This window comes from Hippoglossus hippoglossus, chromosome 12, assembly GCF_009819705.1.
Source record: "Hippoglossus hippoglossus isolate fHipHip1 chromosome 12, fHipHip1.pri, whole genome shotgun sequence".
NCBI classification, from domain to species: Eukaryota; Metazoa; Chordata; class Actinopteri; order Pleuronectiformes; family Pleuronectidae; genus Hippoglossus; species Hippoglossus hippoglossus.
The window spans coordinates 10843148-10868627 of NC_047162.1; the positions used below are offsets into that span (position 1 = coordinate 10843148).

Genomic DNA, 25480 nt, shown 5'->3' on the forward strand with positions numbered 1-25480 from the left:
AACCTGCGAGCCGGGGATGGAATAAAGATGTCCTCTCTGCTGGAAGAGAAGGAAAAACTGCCCATTCGAGCCCCCCGGTCCATCAAGAGGAAAAAACAGTGGCTGCGGAGAAGAAAGGGGCCCCCGTATATACTCATCTAAACGTTGTCACAATACAGGGGAGGGGGGCCCCCGCGAACAACCATGAATATTAAACCGCTTATACCTCAACAAAAAGTGAACCAGCACGTCAAAGCAGCTTTGCATTTTTGTGCAGGGGAACAATGCTGCGGAGAAAAAAACACGTCGAGCTTGTTTCCATTCTTGTTGTTCCCGCGCTCGCTCCTCACACACACACACACACACACACACACACACACACACACACACACACGCATGCACAAATGCACGCACGCACAAAAATTAATATCACCACCGCATGAATAAGAAGTGCCATGAGAAAAAAATAGGCGAGCAGCTCCCAGACTCAATGACCCACTTCTGCGTGGACATCAACCCCTTCAAACTTTTTCTCCTTATTATTATTGTCTTATTATTTATTATTTTATCCCTCAACATCCCGTTTATTGTGCACATTTATAAACAGAATTACGCGCATTCATATTCATCCCGGCCAAAGAAAGCAGCTTATTTTCGTTTTACGCAATGATCTTTATTTTTATTACAACCCTCGTAACTTTTCAAGGGGTTGATACTTTTTTTTATTCTGCAGGATTTCAATTTTTTTTTTAATATTCAGAAGTTTACTTGTGTGTTGTTATTTTTAACTGCTCTGATGCATTTGCAGCTTTGCGCACAAAAAATGTTGCGTTAAATAAAGTCTTGGCCCCCCCCTCCCCCCTCCCTCTCTCTCTCTCTCTGTGTGTGTGTGTGTGTGTGTGTGTGTGTGTGTGTGTGTGCAGCAGGCAGGTCCACACACTCACACACACACGGCGAGGGGTGTGTCATTAATAAGTAATTAGACAGGGGTCACTCAGCCACTTATATAAAGAGACCCTCACAGCCAGACAAGGCACTTTTACGCACAGCCTCTCCAGAGCAGGAGGACGCACTGATAAGAGCAGCTCTGTGGGTTCACTCCTCTTTTTTTTTAAATTCAAACCCCCTTCTTCACTTCCATCGCTCTACTTGTTGCTGCACCGCTTGATTTTCTTTATTTCTTCCTCTCCATCATTTCTTTTCCCCCATTTAAAAAAAATATATTTCTTGCACCATGGGCTCCGTGCTGCCCGCCGACGCCCTGGCTCTCAAGTCTGGATTTAAGTGTCCGAGCCGCGCGCTGTCGGACGTGATCACCTCGGACATCCTGCACAGCTTCCTGTACGGCAGGTGGAGGAACGTGCTGGGCGAACACCTGGCAGAGGAGCGGCACAGCGGCACCGGTTGCAGCCCCAAGACCGCGTTCACCGCCGAGGTGCTGGCGCAGTCCTTCGCTGGAGGTATGGATGAGCTGACCTGCTGATTTAACATGGGACAGTGTTGTTTTGTTTTAGACTTGAGTGTTTCATGTTATTGTGGTGCGTGTTTGGAGGGTATTTTATTTAAATGCTGGTTTATGTGGGTTTATTTGAGGTTTTTATCCAAACATAGGTGTCCAAACATGCGTATTTTGTTGCGCGTAATGGTTCCAAAAAGTCACAGGCTTAATAAAGCAAATACACATTAATAAATATCGACTATATATTTTATAAAGAATGCGCTGATTTAAGATAATTTCCCTGTTTCACTTAAATCCATAAGGATTTTTTTATTTCCCCAATTTATCCAATTTCTTTCCAATTTGTCCCCAACGATTCCAACTCACGAAATATCGAGAAATTCCACCATCCTGTCAAAGAAAGCCACTTTCCTAAGCCCGCAGCCTGTGTCCACAAACTGAATCCTCCTCTCTTGTTGCTGTTTTTCCACATTTTCCCTCATTTTTCCGCTTTTCTTTCGACCCATTTAACGCATTGACCCCCTCACAGCTCCGGGACCCGGCGCTCACAGGCTTGTTAGGCGTGTAACTGCCGCCGATTGAAAGACGCAGGGCATTAAATTCATTTGGTTAACTTTGTGCTTGACCTGGGAAAGTTTCCACTTAAACCTCGAGGGGGAGAAAAAGTTCCCTTTCTTTGAGATGTCCCGGGTTTTTTTTCTCTCTCTTATCCCGCATTCATCAATCTCCGGACAGTCTCTTTTCCTCTCTTGGCAGCTATGGGGCTCCGGAGCTTTTCTCCTTTCTCTCCCCTTAAAAGATTTGCTGTTCCTCGCATAATGCACCGTGAAGGCTAAATCTAATGCTATTCATTGCATGTCAACCATTTAATCGCCTTTCCATTTTTTTGTTGCAGAAATTCCTTCGTCTTTTTAACAAGTCCTAGTCTCATTCAGCGCAAATTTATTGCTACAAAGTTCTTAAAAGGATAATGAATTTGGAATTAGCCGTTTCTTTTCCAGTAAACTTTAATGAATATCACATCTGAAGCATGACCAATTGCTGGACCCTGGGCATTAGAGGACCATTTAACCCCCATTCACAACTGCTTTTTTTTCGCAGACTCACATGAAAAAAAAAAAATCTTTGATTTTGACATTAAAGAATCGCACGATCTTTTTTCTTTTTTCTTTTTCTTTTTTCCGTCCTTTCTGATGCGGATGAAAATGCTTTCCAAGGGGGTTTCTGTGCGCAACAAAAACTTTCAATTCAGCCAGATAATCGAATTAAACGGAGGATAAGGTGTAGCTTAATATTTCGTGACCAAAATAAGATCCAGTCCATTTGCTGCTTTCAGGATCTCTCCAGCAAATCCTGTTTCATGAGAAGCTCTGACCACAGACTTCTCTCTCTGCTTTATCGACATTAATCTACATTTGTGTGATTTTTTTTCATATGCACATTTAAAACATTTTTTTAGGCCTTCGATGTAGTTTAATTCCTGTGTATGTTGCATGCTCACGTTTCTTCCCTTTTCTTTGCAGAGGTGCAGAAGCTGTCCAGTCTGGTGCTGCCCAGCGAGGTGGTCATTGCGCAGAGCTCCATCCCGGGAGAAGGTCTGGGCATCTTCTCAAAGACCTGGATCAAGGCCGGGACAGAGATGGGTCCTTTCACTGGGAGAGTCCTGTCCCCTGAGCACGTGGACCTGCTCAAGAACAACAACCTCATGTGGGAGGTGAGCTGCGAAAAAAGACCTGACAGACAGAAATTTGATTCATCAGATCGGATGTTTATTTTATCTTGTGTTTTTGATATTAAATATTTGTTTTCCACTTGTGCGCTCAGGTGTTCAATGAAGATGGCACGGTGCGTTATTTCATCGATGCCAGTCAGGAGGATCAGCGCAGCTGGATGACCTACATCAAGTGCGCCAGGAACGAGCAGGAGCAAAATCTGGAGGTGGTGCAGATCGGCAGCAGCATCTTCTACAAGGCTGTGGAGGTGAGAACAAGTTCACACCAGCAGCACTGGTACTTCACTGTGGCTGAGCATGGGTTTTATTTGAGGCCTGCCAAGGATTTACATGTCCTTTAGAAAAGCGCCACCTGCTGATGAGAAAGGAGAATTGCATTTGTAGTCATGCAATTTGAAGTTGATAGTCAGGTTATCTGGCATTTTATTAACTGAGCTTTCCCCTCTTCTCTTTCTCCTCTCAGACCATCCCCCCAGACCAGGAGCTTCTCGTCTGGTATGGAAACACACACAACACGTTCCTGGGAATCCCTGGAGTTCCTGGAATAGATGAAGAGCACCTGAAGAAAAGCAGGACTGGTGAGTAGCTTTTACGCATCAACGCAGGGATCATTTTGAAATAGTGTGTAGAGCATCCTCTGTGCAGCAGCACCCACCTGAGACATTTAAATAACCCCCCTCCTTGTTTCCTCTTCCAGATGAATCCCACTCCTGTGAGGGCCCTATCTCATGCTCTCCCACTTCCTCCTCCTCTTCCTCCTCATCCTCGTCCTCCTCTGCGGGTCGCATGCGCTGCGTCATCTGCCACCGCGGCTTCAACTCCCGCAGCAACCTGCGCTCTCACATGCGCATCCACACCCTGGACAAGCCCTTCGTGTGCCGCTTCTGCAACCGCCGCTTCAGCCAGTCGTCCACGCTGCGCAACCACGTCCGGCTGCACACCGGCGAGCGGCCCTACAAGTGCCACGTGTGCCAGAGCGCGTACTCGCAGCTGGCGGGCCTCAGGGCGCACCAGAAGAGCGCGCGGCACAAGCCGGTGGTGTCCAACGCCGACGTGCCCTCGCGTGTGTCCCCTCCTCCCCCACAGATGACGACCATGGTCCACCAGCACCAGATGCCCCTGGTGCACCACATCCCCACCATGGTGCTATGACGACACCACCACAGAGGGACAGTCGCTCAGAACAACGTTGCACTTTAGATTAGAGCTGTTGTGGAGGAGAGGAGGGGGGCTCCCGATGAGACAGGTCTTTATTAAGGAAATAAATGAGTTCATGTGAAAGTAAAACATCACACAAAGACATTTCATTTGTTTTTTTATTCCAGCAGAAAGACGTTTTAAAGGGTTTTTATTGGGAAACTGAAATGTACTGAAGAAACACCACTGTCCAGATTTTATTAATAATTATCAGTGTCGGATCTTATGAAAATGTGTCAAATATCAAACGAGAGATGAGATATTTTCTACACTTTTACATCATGTTTCTGATCCTCACCAGCTCAGGTGAACAGTTCCTTCAGTCAGAGGTTTGTACAGTTTCCACCTCGTCTTCATCGATCCACACTGTAAACTCAACATTTGTCACTTTAACCCTGTACAGACTTTGGAGAACGCCGTTATTGTAAAGTTGAATTGTATTGTATGCCACTGTACATGTGAATGTAAATACACTTGTGCTTTTTTCTATTCTAAATAAAGGATATGACGTGATATTACACAGAGAGTGATTTTGGTTTGTGATGTCTAATCGCCGTAATATGTGCTTCTGAAAAACTGCTGCATCCAGGGAAGGAAACATAACTAATTCTGAAAACATTTTCTGATTGTGCAGCTCCAAGTTGAGTTAATCTGATCATGTTGTCCTCTTCATTTGTTTACTTGAGAAGTAAATAGAGGGTTTCTTTAAGATGATATAACACATTTAGACTCTAACTTTACAAATTTCACAAGTTGACAGCTTGTTTTTGTTGGTTTCATCAGTCCTGTGTCCACTCTAAAGAGGTGAAATCCAGCAAATAAAGTTATTTTCATGCTTTAACTCTTTATGTAAAACTTCAATCCACTTCATAAATGATCTGTTCTGTTATGCACGATAGGGGTTTGTGAGCTGTGAAGAGTTTTGTTCATAGAGAAATCTCCTATTGCTGAGTCACAATTGTAAACAAACACTTTGAGAATCATTTTTACGATTTCTTGCTGTATATACGTGCGAGTGATAAATCTGAATAATAATTCCATCAATTTTCTAAACTGTCTTTCCCATTTAACATCTCAGTGAATGGAGACCCAGTATCAAATCAATCAATTTTTTTATTGGTATAGTCCATATTCACAAATCACAATTTGCCTTGTAGGGCTTAACAAACTGTACAAGGAGCGACACTCTCTGCCTTGTTACAGCAGCAAAAGGGACAGTCAGAAATAGATAATAATAAGTGAACATGTAATACTTAATACTAATGCAAGGAAATATTAAAAAATATTAAAAATACAAATAGAATAGAATAGAATAGATTGTCTTGTTGCCCTTGTGACGGCACTGATCTCCTCTGGTCAGGGTCAAAAGACAGAAGGTGAAAAGATTCATACAAGTGTGTTTGAGACAAACCACAAAGATAAAAAATAAAACAAAAACCACAGAGAGACAAACAAAGAGACATAAAACAACTCAAAAAGAGACAAAACAAAACAAAACACCTTCTCTGAATCTGTGGCTCTTGTCCTTGTGTAGGTGTGGGGTGCATCCTTTCACACGTCTGTGCCCATAATCCCAAGTGTCTCATAATCCGTCCACAGTCGTGAGCCTGGCATCTGGTTTAAGGCGTATCCTGTCTCTGCCTGTAAGAGTAGTGTTTAACCACCCACAGGAATCTCTCCTCCTCACTACTTTTTTTTTTTTTTACCTTTTTCTTACTTTTCCTATAGTTTTTGTGTAGTTTATTACTTGGAGTATCCACACTGCCATTGTTGGTTTGTGGTGTGTGTTTGTGTATGTTTTGATGATGCTTTAATAAACTGCTGGATGGGCCAGAGACAACAGATCAGTTTTAAGTAGCACCATATTTAATTTGCAGTAGTTTTAAGTAGGGCTGGGTATGGCGAGGAGGTTGGTCATCTATTAATTCAAAGGTCGGTGGTTCGATCCCTGTGTGACCTTAGGCAAGACGCCGAGCCCCAAATTGCTGTGCGAGTGATACACAATGCACTATATGAATGTACATGTATGTGTGAATGATGATCTGTAATGTAAAAGACCAGAAGAGTGCAGTTCATTTACATATGTTAAAACTTTAATAAGAAGAATCACAGCATTGTGAAGTTTGAAAATATTTGTTATCCAAAAATTTGTTATAAATTATGTGTAAACAACTGATGATCTATATTATAAAATTAATTAATATACATTCAATTTTATTATATTATATATACTTTGTATTCCTTATATTTTATATAGTTCAGTATGTTCTTATAGTTTTATATTTTGTAGCAGGAGGGGGGGGGGGGGGGGGGGGGTTGCTATGGTGACCTGCAGTGTATGTATGTATGTATGTGTGTGTATGTGTGTGTATGTGTGTATCTATCTAGTTGATGTATAGGTTGTTTAGATACATTTATATAATGCATGTCACTGCAGGTCACCATGGCAACCCCCCGCCCCCTTCTGCTTCCTATAGCTTAGAATCTAACAACGGACTTCAAAGGTCTGTTTGCCTTGAATCTCTTAGATTAAAGGCATTAAAGGCAAACAGACCTTTGAAGTCCGTCGTTACTTAACCGTCAGTTTTCACTCAGTTTTCACTCAGTTTTCTTCTGACTACTTGGCTCGTTGCACTTGAATCGCTTCTTTCACCGGAACTCGTTTCTTTGGATTTGCCTTGAAGACAACTACGATTTATTTGAATCACCATGATGCCAAAACAAAAGCAAAGCGTGGAATTAACTTCCAAGTCAGCTGCTCGTGTGCTGGAAGAGAGGAGGAAGATGTTCCGGAGGCACAGTGACAGGGAGGCAGTTGTGTTCTTGGAGACTTCCGCCTCCTCAAAGAAGCCAAGAAGCCCACCTGATCTGAGGGCCGAGCAGAGGCGACGCCCTCCATCCGAGCCCGTGGTCTTCCTCCACGCTGCCTCCTACGAGGATCAGCCGCAGGTGGACATCGCCTTTGGCTTTCCATCCATCCAGAGGACCGAGAAGACAGAGGATGAGGCTCCAGCTGACTCTGAAGAAGCTGTGAGGAAGGAGCAGGTCCAGCCTGAGGAGTCCGTCAGCTGTGTCACTGAAAACTTTCAAGCTTTCATGACTGAGCTGAGTGACGAGAAGATGGACATTGAGGAGACCCTGCAGGAAACGGTTGAGCTCATCTTTGAGAGGGCCGTGCAGAGACCACACTCTGCTGCAGTCTTCGCTGAGCTGTGCCAACACCTCTCAACAGTAAGTGATGCATCTCTGACTGGAAGCTACTTTTATCCTGTTTCTTACTTAGTTGAGCAGCTTATCTTTTTTTACAGGTTGTAACATTAATATAACACTTTGATAAACAAGCTATGCAAACCCCTTCTAATGCACAACATGGGTCATATCTTTGAGATAAATGTATTTTATCATTTAATATTCCAGGTATTCATTAAATATCCTGTTTTTGATTACCAGAATTCATTATGTTTATTTTTCCTTTATTACTTTATGAACAAACATAAATGTTGTATTGGACATATTTCTCTCTCTCACTAGTAATAGATTGTGAAATAATACTTAATAAGAATTTACATTTGTTCATTAGGTAAGAAAGGAAACATGAAAATAATGATTTGTGGTAATCAAAAACAAGACAATTAATGAATATCTGGAATATTAAATGATGAAATAAATTGATTTCAAACATATAGCAAAGAAACACTCAGCCATGCATTAAATAACATAGGAAATTAAAACAGGTCATTTTTGACCCATGTTGTGAATTAGAAGGGTAGCGATTTTTTTTCAAATAGTAAGAAAGGAAAAATTTAAATAAGGATTTGGGATGATCAAAAACAAGTTAATTAAGGAATACCTGAAATACTGAATGACGAAATTAATTTCCTGCAAAGATATAGAAAATAAAAAGTGTGGGGTCACTTTTGACCCATGTTGTGTTAATCAAAGGTTTAATCAAATGATGAGTTAATTTAGAGTTGAGGACAAACATCAGCACACACTGATCACTGTTGACTGCATTTGGTGTTTGCTGTATAAAGTGATTCTTTGCATAGAAGTAATCAATATGTTTTCCTAAGTATGTCAGTTGCATTTGTGTTAATATTTCCTTATGGTTTTCTCCTCTTCAGGTGGAAGTCCAATCCTTAACCGACTGGTCGGCCAACTTCTCCTTCAGGTCTCTGCTTGTCAAACACTGCCAGGCAGAGTACAGGAAGAACTTTGACAGGGAGGACATTTCTCAGAAGGGGGGGTCTTGCCTGGAGCCAGTCAGGGACGTGAGGGTGATTGATCGGCTGAGAGAAGAGCGAAACAACGCCAGACCCTCCTGTCGCTCCCTCAATACCATCAGGTTTATTGGAGAGCTGTTCATATCAAAGGTCCTGGCTGAGAAAGCAATGTACAGCTGCATCAGGAGGCTGCTGCAAAACGGAGACGGGCCGTCTCTTGAGAGCCTCTGTGAGCTCCTCCAGCTCATCCAGCAGGACCTGGAGGTGGTCACGTCCAGGGAGGTGATGGACTCCTTCTATAACCAGCTGGAGTTCATTGCAGAGGAAGGGAAGAGGGCACCAAGGCTCTCCCTTTTGTTGATGGACACAGTGGACGCAAGGAAGAGAGCAGGCTCCCCTCCCCACTAACATTTCAATGAAAACACATGTGGGAAATATAACTTTACATTTCCTCTTTTCCCGAGAATCAATGAAAAGCACAGATGACTGGAGAGTTTCTGGGACAACATTTGACAAAAGTACTATACTGAACTGTTTTACATCGAATCTAAATGAGAATTCAAGAAAATCAACATATTTGATCCCCTACCCCAACCGCCCCCCCTGTAGACAGATGTAAATAGATGTGGACATAGATGTACTTGTTCTTTTGTAACACTTCTGAATATATTATATTTTTTTAAGTTTAATTGTTCAGTGTTTCCTAACCTGTGTTTTGTTTTATGCTGTGAATAATGAAACACACTGGGAAATTCACACTGGCAGCTAATTACGCAAAAAAAAAGAAATAGTGAGTTAAAATAAGTAATTGAAGAGTGGAAATGTCACAAGGCAAGGTTCAGAAGAATGTCTCAGCACATGTGGTGTCAGTGACAAACAGGTAAAGGCTGATGTCATATTGAGGTTGATACACACATTATATTTTTATCGTATTTTTTCATACTGGAGCTCAACAAATGATGATTGATTTTTTATGTCAAAAACTGAAAGAAGTAATAATCTAGTACTGACTGTGTAATCATCTAATATTGCAATTTTTGGATTTTATAATGGGTGTCTATCTGAGGATTCTGTACAATGTACACTGGTTGACATCATGCCCTGAGAAATGTCTGTACTCAGTTTGAGATTTTTACTATGTTTGCAATGAATAAAATGTTCATATTTAATTTGGGTGTTTTTCTGTCCTTCCTCACATTTCAATTAAAACACATGTGGGAAATATAATTTTACATTTCCCCTTTTCCCAAGAATCAATGAAAAGCACAGATAACTGGAGAGTTTCTGGGTCAACATTTGACAAAAGTACTATACTGAACTATTTTAGATCAAATCTAAATGAGAATTCAAAAAAATATATATATTGGATCTCCTTACAGATTCAGCTGGTTGTGTAAGATAGTTTTAATTCAAGCTGTGAGCATATTCAATATAAGCCTTTGGAGTGATATTTATAAAGCAACAGCATGGTGTTATTTGACTAGGAAAGACAAAATGCAGCTTTATCTATCTATCTATCTATCTATCTATCTATCTATCTATCTATCTATCTATCTATCTATCTATCTATCTATCTATCTATCTATCTATCTATCTATCTATCTATCTATCCTTCTATCCTTCTATCCTTCTATCTATCTATCCTTCTATCTATCTATCTATCTATCTATCTATCTATCTATCTATCCTTCTATCCTTCTATCCTTCTATCCTTCTATCTATCTATCTATCCTTCTATCTATCTATATATCCTTCTATCTATCTATCTATCCTTCTATCTATCTATCTATCTATCTATCTATCTATCCTTTTATCTATCTATCTATCTATCTATCTATCTATCTATCTATCTATCTATCTATCTATCTATCTATCTATCTATCTATCTATCTATCTATCTATCTATCTATCTATCTATCTATCTATCTATCTATCCTTTTATCTATCTATCTATCCTTTTATCTATCTATCGATCCTTCTATCTATCTATCTATCCTTCTATCTATCTATATATCCTTCTATCTATATATCTATCCTTCTATCTATCTATCTATCCTTTTATCTATCTATCTATCCTTCTATCTATCCTTCTATCTATCTATCTATCTATCTATCTATCTATCTATCTATCTATCTATCCTTTTATCTATCTATCTATCTATCTATCTATCTATCTATCTATCTATCTATCTATCTATCTATCTATCTATCCATCCATCCATCTATCTATCTATCTATCTATCTATCTATCTATCTATCTATCTATCTATCTATCTATCTATCTATCTATAGTAGTATTTGTCTTCCACATGATGGCGCCAGATACTCAGGAAAAGAGGATCCCAGAGGAGGACCCTCTCCTGGAGGGAGAACAGTCACAGATAAAGAGATGAACTCATAAGCCATTTGTTTAATTCATTGGATTATTATATCACATTATAGGTTTAATAGGTAAACATGTATCTATCTTGTCGCTGCTGCACTTGTCAGCTCTCAGACTTTATCCGGCTTCCCAACAGGGAGTTTACAGACAAATCATCATTAAAACAACTGCAGAGCAACACAGACACACATGCTGCATGATAACAAACTTCACTGATGGATGACCGGGCTTAGAAATGAGGGCATCTCCTCAGTCCACCCTGCTGGGAGGACTCGGCGAATTTAAACTGGTGGTGGTTTCTCATCACTGGAAACTGTCCACACGTTCTGCCCTGCACAGTGAGGAACATAAAGACAGTTACGCCATCAAAACAACAACAATCCTTATTTCTAATTAGCATCATCTGACACGTTGAGTGGTCACCTTTACACTGTGACAGACATCCGGCTGCTGGGCTGCTCCTGTTTGAGGAGCCACAGCATGATGCTATCCACCTGGCCATTTTACGCAGTGCTGCAGAGAAACAGAGTAAAACAGGCAGAGATTATTATTCTATCTGTTTCTATCATCAGCCACATTGTCAGCAAGTCTTACCTGTTGAGAAAATGCAGAAGCAGAAAACATGATCCTACCCCTATCAGGTTTTTTCACACACTCTGTTTTACACACTAATCCATTTTCATGTTGTAGAAAATCTGTTAAAGCCTGAAGCTGCATGTGGGAACATATATGTCACAGTTCCCTGGTCCTTAAAACCTGTTTGCTACTAAGCTTCCCTATTTAAAAACTCACTTTAATTTGGTGTCATCTCTAAAAAAGTTGGAATACTTACGACGAAGTATTAGTCACAGCATCGCTCCACTTTAATTTTTCTCCCCACACGTTCGTGTTGCAGAGCAGCTCTGTTGTTCCTGTGGAGTCTGTGTTGTCATGAGTGGCCACCCACACAACAATGATAATGACACAGCGTTTTCCACTGACAGAGCCTCTGAGGGTCACACGACTCATGCTCCCCGTTGGAGGTGTCGTGTTGCTGCACTGACACATGTGTTGTTCAATCATTGTCCCCAGTGATTAGTTCATGGACACAAAAACAGGGAACAAAATTATATTAAGATGTTATTTCTGACACTAAATATGATCACAACAATGTATAAATTAATGATAAGGGATCTTTTTATTCAATGCAGCCTACATAGATTTAAATAAAAGTTATACGTTTTCATTTTTGGAAGGTAAGATTTAATATTTAATTGGAGAAATTATTACATTCTTTATTTTATCATTTCTTTACTTTCATAAATCTTCATAATCTGCAGCCTTCAGCAACATGCGCCTGAAAGGTGAAATGAGGTTGTGAAAAATAAAGAAAGTAATTATTTTAGTGTTTTGTGGTCTTTTGTCACAATTATTTCAAACATGTTCAGAGTTACCATCATTATTAAGATTGGTGTATGTTTAATATGAATAAATAAAGGGAAGAAAATTAGAGGAAAAACACACAGTAAATCAGATTCATACTTTTCTCCTCAGATGTATGATGTTAGACGTGTTTAAATCTGTCTTCTGGCACATTTGACATATAGCATTGATGGCTGTTACCTCAACATCTTGATGGAAAGTAACATCCACTCAAGTACTTACCTTTTTTCCACTATACTTCAACACAAACACATTTATTTCACAAACTAATTTTTACTAGTTTCTTGGCAGACAAAGAATAATGGTACAGATTATATTCAACAAATGCACTATTATAGATTCCACTACCTATAGCAGTATATAAAGAAGGCTGAATTATCCCCATTAACATCTAGTCGTATCATTTATAATCTAACATAAATTGACCATCCTGCACAGTACTTACATTTATCTTTTTTAATTCAAATATATTGATACAAATGCAATATTTTATTCAAGGTCACTTGTAACACAGACGCTTATTTCTTAATTGTCACCATCATCATTTATTGTTACTATTTGTTACTATGTTACTATTACTGTATTTATCTTATTAATACTTCTGTTTGTCTTTGTTACTTAATTAACTTCCCATTGTCGTTGCTATTGGAGCTTTTGCTAAACATCTTGAATCTTGATCTGATTCAAATAGATGAAAAATGTAAATACAGCGGGTTTGAACATTAAAATTCATTTAACCCAGTGATGGTGTTGAATACATCTTTAACGAACACCTTGTTGTCCTTGAGATGATTTACTGATGATAAACATATTTCATTGACCTCCGGATGGATTGAGTTGGTCTTTCTCTTGCTGCATCGAGGCTTCTGTTATCTGTTGGTAGAGTCTGGCTGGTTCGACTCAACACCGGAGGGTTGTTGTCATTTCTGCGCTGCTAGCTCTTAGCGCTAGCTAGCTGTTTGATTTCACCATCTGCTTATTTCGATCCAGCAGGTGAGTCTCAGGTCGTGTCAGTAACTTCGCGATGAACTAAAGTGGTTAACTAATGCCGCCGTGGCGCCGATTTATCAAACCAACCGCGGGTCGGGGAAATGAAGTCGTGGGACGGAGCGAAAAGTTGAAAACAAATCCAGGCTAACAGCTAGCTTAACGTTAGCTTGATAGGTGTCCGTGGCTAGCTTAGCAGTAAACCGAGTGGTTTACAACCAACACACACAAACATCCGCTGGTTATCAGGAGAGGATCTAGTTAATGTTTCCCAGCTCGGCACCGAGGCTCAGTAGCTTCCTCTTTCTCTTAGAACTTGATACGAGCTTTCACGCTCAGCGACTAAAATGTCCATGTTAGGTAATCCGCACACGGAGGTTTGTTTCAGCGAAGATCAGAGTAAACGTGTCCTCAGCCACATGAGACCGCTGGTTATTTTTATAAAGTGATCGCCACACGACGTGATGGATGTCACACGGTTGTTTGAGGTCGTGGTGGAGCTAAAGCCACGCGAACATGGCTCTGCCCCAGGATCTGCTCACAGTGAGGAACACGTTGTAGAGGATTTCAGTGAGTGTCGGTGCGCTGACATGTTGATGATATTTTTGGGCTGCACGGCTCAGTGCTGACTGTGACTGCAGTGGTGTGAACTATCAGCTGTCAGACACAGATTACAGAGGATTGACCTCCGGCTCTTCATGTTTGCACACATCCAGAGTTATTTAAATTTATGACTGATTTCATGCCCTCTTCAATTTCACATCTGTTAGTCAATGTTAGGGCTGGATTATAAAAACAAAACATATGAACATAGCAATTTCTGTAGCAGTCAAAATGGATAATTACCATGATAGATGACACATTATTATTTCTGTGAAGGTTAAAGACAGATTTTTGCTCCTGAGTGAAGGTTGTTGTGGTTTTAAAACTCTTCTTAATGAGTAGGGGATGATCGATAAGCAGTAAATATTTTATAAATCAGGTCTATCAATTATGTGTTATTCTTCCTCACTCTGCTTACACAACTCATAAGCAATATATTGATAAATATTGGACTTTTGTTGTGTAGCTTTTGATAAAACTCATATTGCGATAATTATTTACATTGTTTTATTGCCCAGCCCTGGTTAATATGCTTTTAGTGGCCAGTTTATTAGGTTAATGTTGGTCATACTGCTCAGGTGTTATTTGATTATTTTTTGGGAAATGTTTTGATTAAATATTATGATGTTGGAGGCTACAGTATGTGGTGCTGTTGTATTGCATCATAGAGACATCATTAAGAATGGTGTGATTAACAGAAACATCTCTTGTTAACATCTCGTGTTACAGTACAGTTTGGCACCACCACAAACTACATCATCCTAAATTTTCTTACAGTTGCTCCAATGAAAAGTAGTATAAGCTAAACCGATGCAGATCAAGATGGAATAAGACGATCTTGAAGATATTAAAGGAGAAACTGTGTGAAGAGGTTAAAATTGCTTTAATATAATATCAATAATGTGTGTGTGTGTATATGTGTGTGTTGTATAGGATGTTATTATGGAGTGTGGCCCAGTTCTGCCTGACAGCCTGGTGTTGGAGATCTTCCTGTGTCTGTCCCATGATACCGTGCTGAGAGCTGGTCTGACCTGCAGACAGTGGCTGGCTGTCTCCAGAGATGAGTTCTTGTGGAGGGAGTTGTTCTACAGCTACTACCGCATCCCCCGCTTTGTACCCCGACACCCAGGTAAATATTAATAACCATGGGAAATATAAGACGAGTTATTTATTACAAAAATACACGTTTTATACAGATGTTTAGAGCGGGTGAAGTTTTAAAGAATTTACAATCTCTCATTTGCAGCGGCGGTGTCATGGTACAGGGAGTTCAGGCGTCTGTTTGACTGCATCCCCTGTGTGGAGGTTCAGACGCTGAGAGAGCACACCGACCAAGTCCTCCACTTGGCCTTCTCTCACAGGGGGCACCGGTTCTCATCCTGCTCCAAAGACTGCACTGTTAAGGTAGGGATTAAAAGATTGAATGTGTTTTTACATTCATCCTGGATCTTATTTACTTACTTTCTGCCAATGTGACAGGTGATTGTTTTCCTTATTTGGTTACTGACTCAACTGTTGGACTTCTTTCTGGTTCAGTGATAGTCCTGCTCTACATTTTACAACTTAGAAAAGTAAGGCACAACAGATCAATGTAAAAAAAATAGATTTAATTTCAATACAGTGCCACTTGAAGTGCTGAAAACATTATAACTAATAACTGTAAAGAACTCAGTGTTACAGATACTAAGGCAACTTTATTTTGTTTCTCCAGCCTTAAACTGTTGTTTTTATTTGAGTGGCATTATCTTTCTATCATATTTGTGGTTTGAAATGTTGAAACTTGCTGGTGCGGGGCTGTATTGTGAAAGCAACTCGACTGCCCAACTGAAGACATGCAAGGGACACTTTACCACTATACTGTTTAGCTTTCATGTTGTTTCCTCATTGTTTTACCGCCCTCAGCTCTCCTCTTCCTAATTATCCACTCACCTATTTCCAATCCTCTCTTCTGCCTCCTCATGAGCAGCTGTGGGACACGGAGCAACCAGATGGCAACCTCTCATTGGTGCACAGCTCCAGCATGCGGGAGTTCAACTGGGGCTACACTCAGTTCTCCCAGTTCAATGCTGACGACAGCCTGCTGCTCGTGTCTGGGGTTTACCTGGGCCCACACCACACCTCTTCGGGGGAAATTGCAGTCATCAGTCTGGGTAAGAGTCAAAGAGGAAATTTGAGGGAAGTTTTTCCCTCTAAAACAAAGTCATTCATTATGTCTGATAACCTTTGAGAGTAGATCAAGTAATAACAGTCTCATGATATGTTTGCTTCTGGGATAAAGAGCAGAGTATACCAGTCATCTTTCACTTTGCTTGCTGAAAACCATCTCTTAGATTGTCCAAATGTGTTGAGGAAGTATATACTATAAAGTGTATATATAGACAACTGAAATGATAATTTGCATATAAGCAGGTATGTTTTAATTTACCTGTTACTATCTCGCTCTCACTTTCCTCCTGTGCGCCATCACAGAAAATTACACACTGTTGTCACGGGTTAGGAACAAGCCGTACGATGTGTTTGGCTGCTGGCTGAATGAGACCCACCTGATCTCTGGGAACTTGCACTGGATCGGCAACATGACCTCCTGCTCTGTGCTGTGGCTCAATAAAGCTTTCCAGGTGAGGACAAATATATCTCGTATTTGTCGGGTATTTAAAAGTCTTTCAACTGTCCCCTTTGCTTTCATGCATTCGTCATTGCTATAAAACACTTAATTAAATTTAAGACTTAAATGCTCTAATCAATTTCAATGTGAAAATTTGTTTTCTTTGCTTTGTATTAAATCCATTGTGTGTTTAACTGTGTGAAAACTAGACATCAATGTAATCACAGCGAAAAATGCTAAATTAAAATAAATATTTTTCCAAATCTTTCTCTCCTTCTCAAACTTTTCTTTTCTGCGACAGGATGTCGAATCAGAGAATGTCAACGTGGTCAAGCGCCTTTTTAAGATCCAGAACATTAACGCAAGCACCATCCGCACAGTGATGGTGGCCCACTGCCGTCGTCATGACAACCCGGACTTGGTGCTGGATTATGAGGCCCAGTCTCAGGCTCAGAGGCAGAAAGGGCCACCGCGGCAGCACCAGCCCCTCCTCTTTGACCTGGGAACCTCCGGCAGCGAGGAAGACGACGAGGAGGCAGCAGAGGATGATTCTCAGAGGGAGGCAAGGTGTCAAGGCTTTACAGCTGCCCGTGCCCCTCAGTCCACGATATCAAACCTGGAGCATGTTATACAGGTGAGGTGCATGGAAACGCTCTTAAACATTTTGTTCCATGTTGTTAAATATAATATTCTTCATTGTGCCTCTTCTTTTGTCCTTGTCTCTCATCTTCAACCTTTTTTTGTCAGAGTCGTAAAAATGTCGGGCCCAGGGACCTGGCGATCGAAACCCACGTGGCTAAGATGATGGGCAGAACCCACACGAAAGCACCCGACTGCAGCCTCAAAGAGCAGCCTGAGTCCGGGGAAGAAGACAAAACCTACTTGCTCTTCACCACCGGCAGCCTTACGTACTCCCCTCACCAAATTGGTATAGTTTCCAAGCTGCGAGGAAATGATGAAAACAACACAATGCAACACATTTATGAAACCTTGTGAAGGAAGAATCCGACAGACATCTCCTCATGTGGCAGCTGTTCTTTGTTTCCAGGTATTAAGCTGATCAAGCCCGACCAGATGACAACCTCCGGTCCCGTCCTTGGTGAAGAGCGTAGCTCAGATGAGTTCTTTGATTCCCTGGACCATGTTATTGATATCCATGGACACATTATTGGAATGGGCCTTTCTCCAGACCACAGGTAAATAAACAAACATAACGTAATAGATATTGAGTGTAGAAACACATATTTATATAAATATGTAGCTACATAACCCTCATACCTTTATAGTTGTTAGCGTTTTTCACCAACGCTCTTGTGTTAATTGGAAATACACTTAACAAATCCTTAACAGTAGTGTGGCTGTAGTAGTATAGTAGTATTATAATGAATGTCCATAACCTTCAATGACATATTCAGTCATCCAATTTGAATCTAATGTAAGCTTGTCTGCATACATTTGGCCATGTAATGTAGCATTACCTAAAAAGCTCAAAGTAGATTATTAGTACATGAGAAAATGTCTTATCAACCCTACCTTGTCTCCTTCTCTTTGTTGACCAGGTACCTTTATGTGAACAGCCGGGCTTGGCCGGCCGGATGCGTGATCTCCGACCCCATGTCTCCGCCTCCCATCGCCGAGGAGATAGACCTGCATGTCATCGATCTGAAGAGCTTGAGGGAGGAGAGAAGAAGCCTGCGCGCTCACCGAGCCTTCACTCCTAACGACGAGTGCTTCTTCATCTTCCTCGATGTTAGCAGAGACTTTGTTGCCAGGTGGGACCGTGTACCTAGTGGTCATGTATGAATAGTAGCACTTAGCAACTGACATGGTGGCAAATCTGTCAACCACATTATCACTGCTCATGTCGTAGTAAAATCTTATATGGCTCTTTTTATAATAATCATATAATCTTATACGAGTCACACATGTTCCAGCTTTACATATTTAAAGATTTGCTGCCTTTTTTTTTTTACATTACCCACCTAAAGTAACGTCGCCAATACCAAGGCTATTATTTTGAAAGGTTCATTCATGATGAATGTAATCCTCTGATGTAGCCCATATAATGACAGATGGAAACACATCATCGGACAGCAGTGTTGAAATAATTTAGTTGTGAAGGCTGTACTGACCCGTGCCTCCACTCTCCTTCCTGCAGTGGAGCTGAGGACAAGCACGGCTACATCTGGGACCGTCACTACAACATCTGCCTGGCGCGTCTGGCGCACGACGACGTGGTGAACTCGGTGGCATTCAGCCCCTCCGACCAGGAGCTGCTGCTGTCCGCCAGCGATGACTCTACCATTAAGGTGTGGCGTTCGCCGCGCATGGTCCGCCTATCACAGGCCCCCGGATGGCCACCGAGGCCTCGCAGCCTCCTGTCGTCCTGGTTGAGCCACAAGAACTCCACTTCTGCCAGCAGCGTCAATGGGAAACCATTAGTCAGGTTGGAAAACACACTGAGTGGGAGGGAGCGAGGAGAGAAAAGTTAGACCCGACTCCTCTGTGGTGGGAATATATATATATGCACTCCATGTATATGTACAGTGTGGTTACAGTCTGTGGTTTTGCTTGAGCTCACGGTGTTGTGACCGACAGCAGCGCTCGGCAGCTGGCAGGAGACGAGATGAAACTCCGTGTTGGACACAAGGGTGCGCTGTTGTGCCAACAAAGGCCAGACTGTTGAATTGACATGTGGAGTTAACAAATAACTTGCACAAGACAGACATTCTGTTTCCTGAGAGACGGGTTATTTCTGTTTTATCTGTAAGGTGCGTCTGAACAGGTCAGACACAGAACTCCTGGACCTGAGGTGTAAATGTGCTGCAGAGACGGCACCTGATGATCAGAGGCAAAGTGCTGTACCAGACAATGTTTTCAGAATTTCTCCCCTTATTAATGTAGTTATATCCAATTGATGTTTTGAGTATACCCCCCCGCCCCCCCCCCCCCCCCCAGTTTTTGAATTATAAACCTTTAAAACAAAAAGGGAAAAGACGTTTAGCTGCATGTACTGCAGTCTGCTTTGGTTTTTAATGACTTCCCTTCCTATTGTTTTATTGCCCCAGTAATGGCCGATCCCAATTCTATTCAACATAGAATTATTGAGTGACTGATTCTAAAAGAAAAACTTTTGGCGTGGAGCATGACTGTGTTAAAAAAAGTTTTTTTGTGTAGCAAAACATGTTTTGGGCCCTATATTATGTAGAAATGTATTTAAACACCTTCAGTTATTAGCAGCACAAACCGACACCCATTCATTTTGTAACGACACATAAGGAGGAATCTCAGAAATTCATGATTTCAGGACTTTTTCATTAAAAAAATGTGTTTTCTTTCCTCACAACAACATGTCACAAAGAATTTCCATTTGTTTTCAAGAAGAACTTTTCACTTCATGCCCGAAAACTCAACATAGAGTAGGAGGTACATGGACGTAGGGGCAGTGCTGAGCATTTCTTAACACAACTACAATTTATTTTTGGTCATTTTAGTTGCACTGTTATCTAATCCCTGTTTTTGGGGGTCATCTGTTGAACACTCCATTTTAATTTAACAAATAACCACCGTCCTTTTAAATAGTGTGCACTTTAGAACAAGCAATGTTACATTACATATTTAAATGTGTTTTATGTTCAGGACGCACACTGTGGGAGATAATCATCATATTAACATGGCACATATTTAATTCTTACATTAACTAACGTTTTAAAAACACTGGTGAAATATTCAGTTTACACATTCAATTGGCGTTTTTTTTTTTTTAAATAGTTGTAAATCTGTTAAAAGAAAGGATTGTACATTTGATTTTAAATATAAACGATCAATGGATGGAATTTCTTGGATATTTCCACTCAAACTAATGTTGCCCAGGACGTAATGTGTGTGATACACCTTAACTGTAGCATAAGAACAATCGATACCTTCAATTACTCAATCAGAAAGATGTCATGAATGACAGTGACGTAGAAAAAGCAGAGTAGACCTGTTTTTACGCGTCATTCCGGGACTCATACTGATGGTCCTTGTCAATGTCCTTTTACTTTTGTATTCTGAGAAAAGCAAACAAAAACTAAATCATGATAAGTGAACCACGAGACTTTGTGCGTCAGCTGCAGTCAAACCAACACACGGTGCAGGTACTTAACTCGCTAAATTATCATGTTTGGATGGAGAGTCCCTGCTGAGCAAGGTTTTCCTTTCGCTGATTAAAAACCCTTCAAAGTAAATTTTCGAAGAAATCTCTTCATCGGATCAGTCTCGCCACCAGTTGTGCGGCATTTTTTTGGGACGTGTGTGCAATAAGACTTCAACCCTCTTGTTGGTTCCCCTTCAACCAATTTAAATACTTTTTCATTACCCCCATATTTCTGATCATGTTTACTGCCTCTACTCCCCTCAAATAAAAAGTCTCAACATGTGTCAGATCAATTTCCTTTTCTTCCCCAAAAACGTGGGTTGTTGTTCGGTTATGTCGGGGAAAGTTGGGGATGGTGATACTTGAGAACTTAACGTCAGTTTTCTTGACAAAAGACTTTTGATCTTGTTGACGCTGACATCAGAAAGCAACAAAAGGCAGAGACCTGATACAGACATAACAACGTGGCTCTGTCACAATGAAACAATGACTCCCGATTCCTGTTTGGTGTATCAAATGGTCGACATAGGTTACCATAGGAATTGCAGGATTCCCTTAGGGTTCCCTACAAAACCACTGTTCATATAGTATTCTTCCTTTCTAGTAGTTTATGTGACATTTTCTCATTTGTCCATGTGTAAACTACAAACTGGGACTACTCAACTCAGCTTACTTGTAAAAGTACCCAGTTGCCAAAATGTAAACGAATACAGGCTAGATGTTCCAATCCATGAGTACTTGGTAGTCATATTAAAGTATTACGAGTACACAGTAGTTAATTATTGCATTAGTACTGAGCTGACAGCTGAATGACAGGCTGGAGAGAGAACATTTCAAACTTTGGCAACTTACAGCCGATTGGCTAAAGGAGAGGTTGTGATTGGATGAAAAGAGAGAATAGCAGGAAATGTGCATTTGACTTAAGAGGCAAGTTCCTGACTTAGCTGTTGTTCAGCTTTATTCATCAATTATGAAGGGACTTATAGATCGACAAATGAAAATGAGTAAATTAGAATGAAATGACATTTATTGTGAACAGGGTAAAACCCAATTTTCAAACTCAGCTTTCATGTTGATCCTCAGCTTTCATGTTGACACCAGTAATGTTCCGTGACAGCGTCTTGCTCAGTTGTGATGGTATCACTGACGAGTGCTTGAACTATCTGTTCACGCACTCGCACGCATATACCAGGTGAAAAACAACCAAACCAGTCAGGCTGGTGTGACGGAACAAAAGCACACTTATCTCGATCTTGTCTGGGGGGGAGGGTGTGGTGTTACAATGCAATGCTGTCCTGTTAGACTTTATCTCGACCTCCAGCAGTTTCCTGAGCTCAGAGAGATGTCGTCAAATGTCGAGTTTTGTTGAATGGACAGTTCAAAATCAGTGAGTTCAAAGCAGAGGAGTAAGAGAGAAACTAATAGAGGAAATGCATTTTGAGTGACACATCTTTTGGTTCTTGTTTCCTGAAACACATTCATCGTTTAGTTATTTAAGCCCCAGGTCACACGAGAGAAATATGTTTCTAGAGAAACACAACCATTGTGTTGATCAGAAACAGGATGGTGGCCCTCCCCCCCTGCAGGAAGGAACTTTCCACACGCCCCCGGCTCCGTCTACTGAGCCGTTTCGAGATGACGAGGTGTAACCGCTTTTTTTTTTATCTACATCGCTCAGTTCATGGCAGAGGATGTGTGTGTGGTTGAAAGCATCACATCACTTGAACTGTCACATTGAGGTTTTTATCAGAAAGGCAGGAACTTATAAAAAGAAAATGTTCTTGATGCAATGCTTCAATATAGTTACCACTTAAAAAGTTTAAACAAGTAAACTCATAACTGTTTTGCAGGTACTTGGTTTAAAATTAAATAATTGGACAAATGTATTATTTTAAAAAACATTTTACCATTAACATTGATTTACATTTTGCATGAGATGTCTTTAGCATTTGGATTAATGATTCACCAATAGCATATTGATAAAATGGTAAAAAGAAAGATGCTAATGATAAATCATTATGAGATTTGACCATTAGCATGTTTTAAAAAAACATGCTTTACCATGCTACTGTTAGCATTTATTATACAACTTTAGTTTTATTTGAACCATTTTAATGATTTACCATTAGCCTGCGTTTAGTTGATGCTTGACTTGTATCTTGAGTCCATGAGGTCTTTCTTTTAAAGACCTTTTATTCTAAATGTGAGTAAGAACGAAACTCACTGGCAAATTTGCACAATTTGCAAATGTGTAAATGAAGCTCGGGAGATTTTCTCTGCAGGGAAGGACCTTTAACACTATTCACTGAGTCGGTGCTTTGAATCAGCCTTTGTGCAGAGTTTTGGGGAAATGCCGTTCAGTAGCGACGAGAAGCAAAGGAACTGCACATCATGTCCACGTTCATGTAAACCGCAACCAGCAAGAGGCTAACCACGTTTTTTTTGTGTGTGGTTATTATTTCCATCAACATCTTGATATAGAGCAGTGTCTGCGTTGCGGTCTCTCATTCTGTGAGAGACCTGAAAGTGTCTCTGCTCATAGAAGCACATGGGTCGGGGTCGGCTACGGTGGCCCACAAGGGAAATTCCTCAGCCGGGTTAATGGCAATAACCCTGTTATAAATAAATGATGGTGTTTTTAACCTTAACCCATAACATAAGTGCAGTGTATTCTGCAGGTTGGTATACGATGAACCACGTGTCTACACGATGTGTTTGAGTCGAGTAGGGCTGCGTCGAAGAATGAGTTTTATCAGTCAGCTGATTATTTTCCTGGATCATAAAGTGTCATGAAATAGTAAAAAGACATTTTCTAAAGCCATAGAACTCATTTTAATCTACTGCATGTTAATACAATCCCACAATTTGTTGTTATAAATCTTTTTTTTTTACACTTTACACACATCAGGTGATACATTTACATACTATAAATGTTTAACCAGAAATACACCAAAACAGAAATAGTACAAAGAGAACTCATATATAGTTTAGAATATACTACTGAATATTATCTAAATATATCATCACTATGAGTGATACAAAACATATGGTTACTCGTACAGCTGAGTTAAAAAGGACTTTGAGTTAAAGTATAAAGTATAATAATCTTTTTTACATTTGTAAACTGCTATTTACTAAAGATTACACTCCAGGTTTGAACTTGTTGTCTATGTCTGTCTTTCATTGTTACATCCACCAAAGCGCTTGTTTTCACCCCTGTCCTTGTTGGCTTGTTTGTTTGTTAGCAGGTTTATGGAAAAATTGCAAGATATTTAAAAAAATATTTATTTCACTGATTTTCCCAGTGGATAATTCATGGATCTTGATGTAAAAATAATCATGCATATTTGGTGCAGATTCAAATACAAATCCAGTTGCAGTGAATTTTATTGTGGTTTCATAGGAGGGTAGGTTTTTTTTTGCTTTAAAATACATTTTGGCCGAGGATTTGGACAAAATCCTCGATGAATTCTTCAAAAGATGAAGAATACGTGTATGGTCCATACACGAATTCTTCATCTTTTCCTTAACATCGTGAGATAGGGTCCTTGGCGGAGGTTTGCGCTCTGAGTGCCATTCTAGCTTATTTCTTTTAATTTACTGAGAATATATTGAAGGGGTAACTGTTTTCTTTAGAGTTACTTTGTAACGTTTAGTCAACCAGCATCTACTCATAAGACAAAAAATGTGTAATAAAAGCAAAAGGTTATATTCAGTGTTGCACTAGGAGACTAGAGATAAGTGATAATTGATATGTTACCCACACGTGTATAAAATAATATTTTTTACTAGATTTAATTAGAGCCTGTTAGTTTTTATAATTACAGAACTATTGAACTCAGCAGCTGTTAATGTAACTAAAGCCCAGGGGTCTCATTTCTAACCGTTGCGTACACACAAAACGGGGCCTGAAGCGTGCGTACGCCACTTCTCATGCAAACGTGATGAATGATCAGCTGATCCTATAGATCTGTGATCTTTGTGCTGAGCTGAGTCCAGTATCACACAGATCGACCGACGGAACCGAACCATCCCAGTACAAACACAAGCATATTTTAATAATTCGGATAAATCTTATACACTGTAAAAAGAACAAGGTTTAATAAATAAATAATAGTAACCTTTACATAATAAAAAAGACTTTGTGCAGTTTGGATTCACATTGAGCGGAATTCAACAAATTAGATTTGTTTTTATTTTTTATTATTTATTTTTTTAACCACTTAGTAGAATTTAATTGTATTTTTTAGGAAAGTCTAAAGTTCCAGAAAATGGATACATTGTACTCATTGGGAGGTCTTAGGTTTTAATCATGTTACACTTCCGCCCAAGGAATTTTGAGCCACATGGACATCAGGCAGGATCTGCCACACATTTCAGGGACTGCCGTTTTCCAAAAGGTAAGACCTGTTCAATTATTTGTAGTTAACGAATAATTTATAACCAAGTTGCCGTAGCAGTTGAACCTTGTTTAGCGCTATTGAGAGTTATCAAACATGTATAGGTGTCCCCCCTGTTGAAGAACAGTGGTTACGATGCACCTAAAGTCAAGTTTGCCAGATTCAGGTTCCTATAATTACCAATTTTCCTTTTGTTGCTTGTGTATTCAGTACTTTCCTGACTGAATTGTGCATAATAAACTTTCCAAAACTGATTATCTCACTTTTGGGACGTTTGTAAATCTATAATAAATTTGTATCCTCTTTATAATCACATCACTGCGTTCCCATGAAATCGCTCTTCACCTCCACC

At 40.2% G+C, this 25480-nt stretch overlaps 2 protein-coding genes and 2 long non-coding RNA genes across 4 annotated transcripts; 3 read left to right on the forward strand and 1 right to left on the reverse strand.

Moving 5' to 3' along the window:
- Positions 1–934: 934 nt before the first annotated feature.
- On the forward strand, positions 935–4885 carry prdm12b (PR domain containing 12b). The gene is made up of 5 exons (XM_034601361.1): positions 935–1439; positions 2962–3152; positions 3263–3418; positions 3634–3748; positions 3868–4885. The coding sequence occupies exons 1-5, from the start codon at positions 1214–1216 to the stop codon at positions 4320–4322; spliced, it is 1143 nt and encodes a 380-aa protein (XP_034457252.1). The 5' UTR covers positions 935–1213; the 3' UTR covers positions 4323–4885.
- A 6095-nt stretch (positions 4886–10980) lies between these two features.
- LOC117771248 lies at positions 10981–11959 on the reverse strand. The gene is made up of 3 exons (XR_004615554.1): positions 11806–11959; positions 11397–11486; positions 10981–11304 (listed from the first exon to the last, which is right to left on the reverse strand). It is a non-coding gene; the product is annotated as an uncharacterized LOC117771248 (long non-coding RNA).
- Positions 11960–13256: 1297 nt separating this feature from the next.
- fbxw5 (F-box and WD repeat domain containing 5) lies at positions 13257–21010 on the forward strand. The gene is made up of 10 exons (XM_034601357.1): positions 13257–13388; positions 14919–15114; positions 15232–15389; positions 15952–16135; positions 16455–16603; positions 16892–17224; positions 17338–17518; positions 17639–17786; positions 18150–18362; positions 18749–21010. Exons 2-10 carry the CDS (start codon positions 14928–14930, stop codon positions 19080–19082), a joined length of 1887 nt encoding a protein of 628 aa, XP_034457248.1. The 5' UTR covers positions 13257–13388; positions 14919–14927; the 3' UTR covers positions 19083–21010.
- Positions 21011–24829: 3819 nt separating this feature from the next.
- LOC117771249 lies at positions 24830–25420 on the forward strand. The gene is made up of 2 exons (XR_004615555.1): positions 24830–24872; positions 24997–25420. It is a non-coding gene; the product is annotated as an uncharacterized LOC117771249 (long non-coding RNA).
- Positions 25421–25480: the final 60 nt, after the last annotated feature.